Here is a 10361-nt window from a genome sequence, read left to right on the forward strand (position 1 = left end):
GGCAAACCCTGTCCAACATATAGCTGAGTTTATAGTGACATGTTTTCTGTTATTAAATAACATTCCCAAATGTCCTTTTGGACAAATTAAATTACATGTACCAACTCTGGCATGTGGACACGATTGTTTAGAAAACGTGTGGTCAGAGCAAATTTGGATTTTGTCAAAGCATTACTATATAGCCAATGATATGCAATACACCTTGTTGTACGATCATTTTGTTCCATATGTAAACTGCCCGAGTGACGATTGCGAGGTTCACCCGCCGATGTCGTCAAACCAGGGGGTGGAGCTACGATGTTGCAATCATGCTCAGTTGCGCATTATCAACTTCACTGCTGTAACAGAAAGGATATTTGAAGCCACTGCGCTCTCTGGTCTATTCTCAATCAGACGGGCAGTCGGTGGGGGCACGTCTGATTAGAAATCTACTTTTTAGGGACTCAATTGACACATTAAAGGATTACTACGCAAGTGACCAAATAAGGGAACGTGGAGCCTACTCTACACTTTGACCAATAATTATTTATTATACGAGGTTCCATACTTTGGATGAGTATGCTCTTATTTTTCCATTATTGTGCAAGAGCCTTTAAACAACTTTAAAGGTTTGTGATTTCTCTGTTTATAAAAAGTTTATAAGGTTTTCTAATAACCTCCGTTTTAGAAAACCTGTCATCGCAAGGAAAAACGTTGGATACACAAGACGCTGCCACACAGCGGGAATAAGGACAAAAGCATCTGTACCAACAACACAGGCGGTGTTGCCGCCACACTTCAAAGCGAAATAACCTGTTAAATGTGTCAATGACTTTCATACATATTCTGCTTTGGCTAAGTGAACAGGCATCCTGAGCAAGAACCAACGAAAACTAATTTGAACTATTATACATACATAGCTAATTTGTAACTGTTTAAGTTAAAGACTCCCTTGAACCACTACGCTATTTATTTTATAAAGGAAGAATAACTTTTGCCTGAAGCTCTCCAACCTCTGGGTTCCTCTACGCCGCATGTGTTTTTGCTGAGTTTACTGCACATTTCGTGTTTCTTGACAAGCAAAGCACTACACACGAAGCTGGAGTTACCATACCATTGTTCTGTTTTGAAGAGCGGACCCCTTTGTCTTCCACGGCCAAGGTAACAGTTGTTCATATTTTTCGCCCAACCTCAAAGTATCCATGTTTTTATCATTAGGCTACAATTGAAGGGGTTGCTTGTAGTCCCGACTCGCATTGATAATTCATTGATTTTTAACGTGTAGGCAGGCCTATGTTGTGAAACAACAAGGTTAAACTTTAGAAAGTGATGGTGCAACTCTTCCTACAAGTCACGACCTACCACTCCTCGCAGCCGGAGTATGTCTATCGCAACATTGTATCCCCCTCGCGCACACTGTTTCTCGGAATTGCGCACTGTCTGACCCTTTTCACCCGGTTTAACAAATATTTATTTTGACTAATAACTTGACCCCCATGTGACCTCGTGTTTTTAATGCCAATTTATCATCATCTTTTACCTGAACCTCTGGCGTTATTTGGTGCTTTCAAAACTACTGAACTCTGAAAAAACTAGGTCAACTCAAGACCACAGATCTTCAGAAAGTCGGTGCTCTATAAAGATGCCTCAGATTCCGACTTGGAATTCCGAGTTGGGTGAATATTCAAAAGATTTTCCCTGTCGCGAGGTCGTTATTTTCGAGTTCCCAGTTGTCTCGAACGCTCGGAAGTCGGATATTTCCGCGTTCCCAGTTGTTTTGAACGCGGCATTAGAGCAATCTAATGGAAACCTGACGTCACTTTCATGACGTTCGCCCATGATCTTATTTGGGTGGCTGTGAATGACTCACTGAGTCACAGCCACATTTCGAAAGAGACAGACAGTAATTTGAGTAATGCATAACCTATTACAGGCAACACTGCTCATCAGTCGAGACTCCATGGCCGTCATCCAAGCTCTTTTTAACCTATTATTTGGCACTGTTTAATGGTGGATATGATTCACATGTCTGCTATTCAAGTTCCCCTTGTCACAGATGCATGTGTGTGTGTGTGTGTGTGTGTGTGTGTGTGTGCACTAAAAAGGGGATTTGCAGACACCAAGTTATTCTAGCTAGTTCTGTCACTATGCATTTGAAATGTTGTCTTTATGTAACATGCATTTTCAGTGTATCCAATCTGTGGTTTAGTCACATCCTAGGCATAGCTCAATGAAACATACTAAAATAACTTATGTGACTTTCAGATGAGTGTGAACATCTCCTCGCCCGCCCCGGCGCCTACTCGTCCCCTGCGGCTGAAGCGGCTGGAGCTGGACGACCCTCAGGATGACACGGAAGCCCTGAAATGCAAGCGTCCTCGACTGAGCCTTCCACCCTCGTCCCCTGGCCTGGCCCCCTGCCTAAGGCCCCTGAGCCACAGCCCAGACTCAGACCAGCACTGTGTGTCCTGCATTGGGCCCTACGTCCTGCTAGAACCCACAGAGGGGACAGAGACCTACAGGGCCTTCCACAGGGTTACGGAGCAGGAGTACACCTGCAAGGTATGTATTATAGCCTGCTCCATCACAGTATGGCTCCCGAGTGGTGCAACAGTCTAAGGCACTGCATCTCAGTGTGATAGGTGTCACTATAGTCCCTGGTTTGAATCCAGGCTGTATCACATCCGGCCATGATTGGGAGTCCCATAGGGCAGCGCATAATTGGCCCAGCATCGTCCGTGTTTGGCCGTCATTGTAAATAAGAATTTGCTAACTGACTTGCCTATTTAAAGGTTAAATATAACAAAAATTGAGTGCAGTGGTGTACTGCAGTTTCACGGGGCCCCTGCAAGGTCTGTGCTAGGGCCCCCAACACCCAAAAACACACTGAGTGTAAAAAACATGAGGAACTCTTTCCATGACAGCCTGACCAGGTAAAATATATGATATCTTACTAATGTCACCTGTTAAATCTACTTCAATCAGTGTAGTTGAAGGGGAGGAGACAGGTTAAAGAAAGATTTTTAAACCTTGAGACAATAGAGATATGGAATGTGTATGTGTGCCATTCAGAGGGTGCCTTTGAACGGGGTATGGTAGTAGGTGCCAGACACAAAGGTTTGAGTGTGGCAAGAACGGCAATGCTGCTGGGTTTTTCACGCTCAACAGTTTCCCATGTGTATAAAGAATGGCTCACCACCCAAATGACATCCAGCCAATTGACACAACTGTAGGCCAGCATCTCTGTGGAATGCTTTTGATCCCTTGTAGAGTCCATGCCCCAACAAATTGATGCTGTTTTGAGGGCAAAGGTGGTGCAACTATATATTAGGAAGGTGTTCCTAATGTTTTGTACTGTGTGTGTGTGTGTGTGTGTGTGTGTGTGTGTGTGTGTGTGTGTGTGCTCTGAACAAAAAAAATAAACACAATATATAAAGTGTTTCATAAGCTGAATTAAAGATCCCAGAAATTTTCCATATGTACAAAAAGCTTCTTTCTCTAAAATGTTGTGCACAAATTTCTGTTAGTGAGCATTTCTCCTTTGCCAAGATAATCCATCCACCTGACAGGTGTGGTATATCAAGAAACTGGTTAAACAGCATGATCATTACAGGTTCACCTTGAACTGGGGACTATAAAAGGCCACTCTAAAATGTGCAGTTTTGTCACACAACACAATTCCACAGATGTCTCAAGTTTTGAGGGATGCTGACTGCAGGAATGTCCACCAGAGCTGTTGGCAGAGAATTTAATGTTAATTTCTCTACCATGTCTTTTGGGAGAATTCGGCAGTAGGTTCAACCGGCCTCACAACCGCAGACCGTGTGTAACCACGCCAGCCCAGGACCTCCACATCCGGCTTCTTCACCTGCGGGATCGTCTGAGACCAGCCACCCGGACAGCTGATGACACCGAAGAGTATTTTTGTCTGTAATAGAGCCCTTTTGTGGGGAAAACCTCATTCTGATTGTCTGGGCCTGGCTCCCTAGTTGGTGGGCCTGGCTCCCAAGTGGGTTAGCCCATGCCCTCACAGGCCCACCCATGGTTGCGCCCCTGCCCAGTCATGTGAAAACCATAGATAAGGACCTAATTAATTTATTTCCTTATATGAACTGTAACTCAGTAAAATAATTGAAATGGTTGCATTTATATATTTTTGTTCAGTGTATACACTGGACTTGAACCCTATCAAAGATCTCTGGAGAGACTTGAAAATAACTGTGCAGAAACTCTCCCGATCCAACCTGACAGCTTGAGAGGATCTGCAGAGAAGAATGGGAGAAACTCCCCAAATACAGGTGTGCCAAGCTTATAGCGCCATACCCAAGAAAACTCGAGGCTGCAATCACTGCCAAAGGTGCTTCAACAAAGTACCCAGTAAAGGGTCTGAATGCTGTTCAACGACTACAGCTCAGCATTTAACACCATAGTACCCTCCAAACTCGTCGTCATCAAGCTCGAGACCCTGACCCCGCCCTGTGCAACTGGGTACTGGACTTCCTGACGGGCCGCCCCCAGGTGGTCATCAACACTGGGGCCCCACAAGGGTGCGTTCTGAGCCCTCTCCTGTACTCCCTGTTCACCCACGACTGCGTGGCCATGCACGCCTCCAATGCAATCATCAAGTTTGCGGACGACACTACAGTGGTAGGCTTGATTACCAACAACGACGAGATGGCCTACAGGGAGGAGGTGAGGGCCCTCGGAGTGTGGTGTCAGGAAAATAACCTCACACTCTACGTCAACAAAACAAAGGAGATGATTGTGGACTTCAGGAAACAGCAGAGGGAGCACCCCCTATCCACATCGACGGGACAGTAGTGGAGAGGGTAGTAAGTTTTAAGTTCCTCGGTGTACACATCACAGACAAACTGAATTGGTCCTCTCACACAGACAGCATCGTGAAGAAGGCGCAGCAGCGCCTCTTCAACCTCAGGAGGCTGAAGAAATTCGGCTTGTCACCAAAAGCACTCACAAACTTCTACAGATGCACAATCGAGAGCATCCTGTCGGGCTGTATCACCGCCTGGTACGGCAACTGCTCCGCCCACAACCGTAAGGCTCTCCAGAGGGTAGTGAGGTCTGCACGACGCATCACCGGGGGCAAACTACCTGCCATCCAGGACACCTACACCACCCAATGTCACAGGAAGGCCATTAAGATCATCAAGGACAACAACCACCTGAGCCACTGCCTGTTCATCCCACTATCATCCAGAAGGCGAGGTCAGTACAGGTGCATCAAAGCAGGGACCGAGAGACTGAAAAACAGCTTCTATCTCAAGGCCATCAGACTTAAACAGCCACCACTAACATTGAGTGGCTGCTGCTAACACACTGACTCAACTCCAGCCACTTTAATCATGGAAATTTATGTAAAAATATATCACTAGCCACTTTAAACAATGCTACTTAATATAATGTTTACATACCCTACATTACTCATCTCATATGTATATGTATATACTGTACCCTATATCATCTACTGCATCTTTATGTAATACATGTATCACTAGCCACTTTAAACTATGCCACTTTGTTTACATAACCTACATTACTCATCTCATATGTATATACTGTACTCGATACCATCTACTGCATCTTGCCTATGCCGTTCTGATCCATCACTCGTTCATATATCTTTATGTACATATTCTTTATCCCTTTACACTTGTGTGTATAAGGTAGTAGTTTTGGAATTGTTAGGTTAGATTACTCGTTGGTTATTACTGCATTGTCGGAACTAGAAGCACAAGCATTTCATACACTCGCATTAACATCTGCTAACCGTGTATGTGACAAATAAAATTTGATTTGATTACTTATGTAAATGTGAATTCAGTTTGATATTTTAAATACATTTGCAAAATGTCTAAACCTGTTTTTGCTTTGTCATTATGGAGTAATGTGTGTAAATTGATGAGGGGGAAAAACAATATTATCCATTTTAGAATAAGGCTATAACGTAACAAAATGTGGAAAAAGTCAAGGGGTCTGAATACTTATCGAATGCACCATATATCTGTGTTTTTTTTGGGGGGTGTCACAGCCAACTTCTTGCAATTCTACACATTTTGCTATGGACATACAGAAACATATGCAATTGTATAGCTAATCTAATAATATTCTACACATTTTGCCATGAGGCTGAGGGGAAAATGGAGCAGTTTTACAGTTAATTTTCTGTAATAATATGTATTTTTTCCCATGGCTTATGTGTTTGGAGGGGGGTTGGCAGACCTTCCTTGTGGGCGTGCGCAATGAGCATGCTGTGTTGGCTTAGTCAAGTCATTTAATTGTCACTACTGGCTTATAGCAGGGTTTCCCAAACTTGGTCCTGGGGTCTCCCTGGGTGCACATTTTTGGCTTTTGCCGAAAACCAAAACGTGCACCCGGGTGGGGCCCCAGGACAAAGTTTGGGAAACCTTGGCTTACAGTGAGGTTGACCGATGCACATATCCTTTTGGTGTGACTTTGTTTGACCACGAGTTCACTCGAGTGGGTACATAACCCTCAGTGGGTACATTACCCTCAGTGGGTACATTACCCTCAGTGGGTACATAACCCTCAGTGGGTACATTACCCTCAGTGGGTACATTACCCTCAGGAGAAGACATTCATATAGTTTGTAATTTGACCATGACCTTATGAACTATGACCTCTAACCTAACTCTACCCCATCTCCACTACCAGGTGTTCTCTATGAGGCGGTACCAGGAGTTCACCGCCCCCTACGTCCGCCTGCTGCCCCACGACAACATTTGCCGCATCGCCGAGGTGATAACAGGCGAGCACAGCGTCTTTGTCTTCTTTCAGCGCAACTACGGCGACATGCACTCGTACGTGCGCACATGCAAGCGGCTCCAGGAGGAGGAGGCGATGCTTCTCTTCCGCCAGATGGCGGTGGCGGTGGCACACTGTCACGAGCATGGGGTGGTCCTGCGTGACCTCAAGCTGCGCAAGTTTGTCTTCGTAGACCAGCAGAGGTTAGTAGTTTATTAAAGTGCCAATCAGCAGTTGAAACGATAACAAAACTCCTCCCCACCCGTTTCAGTAAAAAGCTGAGGGATTAATAAATGTAACGACTGACCATATATTGTATAAATATTCTAGTTTTAACCATATTTTGAGGCAATACAGTGTTTGTTTATATTGACTTTGTTTACTATCATTGGAGTAAAACAGGCTATTATTTTGGGTTCTGATGGGATGTTATATTCTTCAGGAACCAATGAATCTGGTTGCCCCTTAACTTAATTAACTTAACCTAATTTTAGCTGAGCAACATGGTCATTGGATGTTCTGTTTGCAGGTTGGATTGACTTACAGTAGTGACTGAGACGTGGCACAAATTCGTCATCTAAATGTTTACTTGAGACACATCTGCCAGGCATATGTGGACTAAGTTCAGTTGCATTATGTCACTGCTGAAGAAGGCCATTTAGTTAAGAAACTGTCAAAATGGCACTAAAGTTCCTCAGGATGCCTTCATCACACCATCATAACAGCTATGTCATATGACTAGGGCTATATTTCTCCCACCCCGTAACACAGGTGTCATTCCAGACAGAGTTATGTAAGGTGTATTATGCATATGACCCAGTGCACCATCGATGAATAACACAAAGCAGAAAACATGTCGCACCATGGGGGTATGATGATGACTCTATATCTCTCTCTGGTTTTCCTTCCTTTCAGGACCAAACTTGTTCTTCAGAACCTGGAAGACTCCTGTCTGCTCCACGGGGACGACGATTCTCTTACGGACAAGCACGGCTGCCCGGCCTACGTAGGCCCAGAGATCCTCAACTCGCACCACTCGTACTCAGGGAAGGCTGCTGATGTCTGGAGCCTGGGCGTGGTGCTGTACACCATGCTGGTGGGTCGCTACCCGTTCCAGGATGTGGAACCTGCCGCTCTCTTTAGTAAGATCCGCCGGGGGACCTTCACAGTGCCAGAGTCGCTCTCGGTGCGGGCTAAGTCGCTGGTGTGCTGCATGCTGCGTAAAGCACCCTTGGAGAGACTGGAGGCCTCAGAATTGCTGCTCCACCCGTGGCTGAACTGTTCCAATAACACAACACCTCCCAACATGCACCTCAACCCCAGGAACTGCACTGACCAAGTGGTCCCCAACTACACAGAAGATACTAAGGACACAGGCTGTTTCTAGAATAAAAATAAAAATGTCCTCTGTCCCAGTGATGCAAGTAGAGCAGTATCATCTCCATAGAGGGACTACTGGTAATGCAGGGTTTTTTCCTACCTACCTGACACTTAAGAAACATAACATAGTCATATGGCATTACATATTTCCAAAGTAAACCTCTTATGCTAATGTCTAACTGCAGTTTGGTATCAAAGCAGTCAAAGCTTTGTTAATCTGTTGTTAGACATTAGCATGTATAGATGTTGAAGTTGTGCTTTTGAAGAAGTTGTGAACGTGTTATGCAGGGCCCTTAATCCAAATTGTTACCAAATGTATTATATAGTTCGGTGTCATGAAGCATGTATTTGTTTAGGTAGTAACATTGTGGTTACGCAAAGCACTAACTACTAACTACTGGATCTCCTGGCAACGTGTAACAGACGCCTCCTTCGAGTTAGATGTATATCTGCTTGTCAAGGGTCCAATGCAGTTATTTCCACACTGCAGTGTAACCTCAAGAAAAGCGCTTTTCAAAAGCTACCCGACTATTGTGCTTTAACCAATGGACATTGTTTTGTTGACTCAATGGGAATAACAGGTGAAAACAGTCCTCGGGATCCCTTGCCCCATATAGAAGCAGACTGTCTAGCAGTATTCCCTTTTTGCTGGAAGCAGTAATTTGACCCATTTTTGATTGTGAGCAACTCTGTTGGGAACACTAAATTGAAGATGTATACTGAACAAAAATGTAAACACAACAATTTCAAAGATTTTACTGAGTTACAGTTCATAGAAGGAAATCAGTCAACTGAAATAATTTAATTTGTCTCTAATCTATGGATTTCACATGACTGGGCAGGGGCGCAGGAGGAGCCCACTGCGGAGCCAGGCCCAGCCAATCAGAATGAGGTTTTCTCCACAAAGGAGCTTAATTACAGACAGAAATAGTCCTCAGCACCCCCTCTCCCCTCAGACGATTCCGCAGGTGAAGAAGCCGGATGTGGCAGGCGTTTTATGATAGAGAAATGAACATTTTATCTCTGGCAACAGCTCTGTTGGACATTTCTGCAGTCCGCATACAAATTGTACATCTGTGGCGTTGTGTGACAAAACTACATTTTATTGTTCTTAGCAGCAGGTGCACCTGTGTTATCATCATGCTGTTTAATCAGTTTCTTGATATGACACAAAGGAGAAATGCTCACCAACAGGAATGTAAACAAATTTGTGCACAAGATTTGAGAAAAGCATTTTGTCTTATGGAAAATGTCTGGGATCTTTTATTTCAACTCATGAACTGTAACCTTTATTTAACTAGGCAAGTCAATTAAGAACAAATTGTTATTTACAATGACAGCCGACCCCGGCCAAATCAGGACGATGCTGGGCCAATTGTGCACATGAAACATGTGATCTTCTTTACATGTTGTGTTTTTATTTTTGTTCAGTATATAGCTGACAGGACTGATACCTGATGCCTCTGAACTTGACAAAATCCTAGAATACTTGAAGCACGTTTTGTGCCTTTGTTTGTGTGTACTGTTGTTTACATATTTGAGTGACAAATCTGGATCGTTTCAACCATTAAAGTGCCTTGTTTTCATAACCACAATTTAGACCCCCTCCCCTCTCTTATATCCCTATCAGAAGTTCACCAAGCTTTTCTTTACCAAAGAATTAAGCTACCCTCATTTATTATGTATGGTGTGATGATCCAGGTTTAGTGAACTGTGATTCAGTGATAGTTCAGCGTGATGTCCTAGATCCCAAGACAAGTGTAGTCATCATGACCTCAAGCGTGAGTTAATGTCTATAGTATATAGTGCAGTGGGTTAGATCCTGAAGGATACAGTGCTGTAGTGTACTTTAAACACCCATATAATGGTGAGACTGTTTAGTATCTGTTGAACTGAACAAGGGCATCACGGTGTTAGTCGTGATGCCTGCATGCAGTTCGCTAACCCTAAATAGATCTCAGATCCTACTTCACTATGCCATAGATCTTGTGAGACTTTAAATACTTTTAAATATATATTTATATGATGCAAAAGAATGTACACTACATTTGTTTTTCTTAGGTTGGAGGGTTGGTGGATGTAATTATGTAAAAGTATTGTCATTTTCCAGTAAAAATAAATCCTTCAAACGGTTTGCCAATAAATATTTCTTTTGTAATAAGACCAAACTTTGTCATTGGAGATTGTAACTCACTTGTTCATTACCTAGCTCTAGTTCT

General features: G+C 43.7%; 1 protein-coding gene across 1 annotated transcript; it reads left to right on the forward strand.

Annotated features, from left to right (window-relative positions):
- The first annotated feature begins 328 nt into the window (after positions 1-328).
- LOC135541788 (tribbles homolog 2-like) lies at positions 329-10276 on the forward strand. Its single transcript, XM_064968163.1, has 5 exons — positions 329-556; positions 668-1140; positions 2245-2541; positions 6673-6965; positions 7678-10276. Exons 3-5 carry the CDS (start codon positions 2245-2247, stop codon positions 8147-8149), a joined length of 1062 nt encoding a protein of 353 aa, XP_064824235.1. The 5' UTR covers positions 329-556; positions 668-1140; the 3' UTR covers positions 8150-10276.
- Positions 10277-10361: the final 85 nt, after the last annotated feature.

This window comes from Oncorhynchus masou, chromosome 6, assembly GCF_036934945.1.
Source record: "Oncorhynchus masou masou isolate Uvic2021 chromosome 6, UVic_Omas_1.1, whole genome shotgun sequence".
Taxonomy (NCBI): Eukaryota; Metazoa; Chordata; class Actinopteri; order Salmoniformes; family Salmonidae; genus Oncorhynchus; species Oncorhynchus masou.

Coding starts and splice junctions, on each gene's coding strand:
- LOC135541788 (XM_064968163.1), top strand. CDS start 2,245: ATGAGTGTGAACATCTCCTCGCCCGCCCCGGCGCCTACTCGTCCCCTG. Junction 2,542..6,672: donor AGCAGGAGTACACCTGCAAG/GTATGTATTATA, acceptor CTCCACTACCAG/GTGTTCTCTATGAGGCGGTA. Junction 6,966..7,677: donor GTCTTCGTAGACCAGCAGAG/GTTAGTAGTTTA, acceptor CCTTCCTTTCAG/GACCAAACTTGTTCTTCAGA.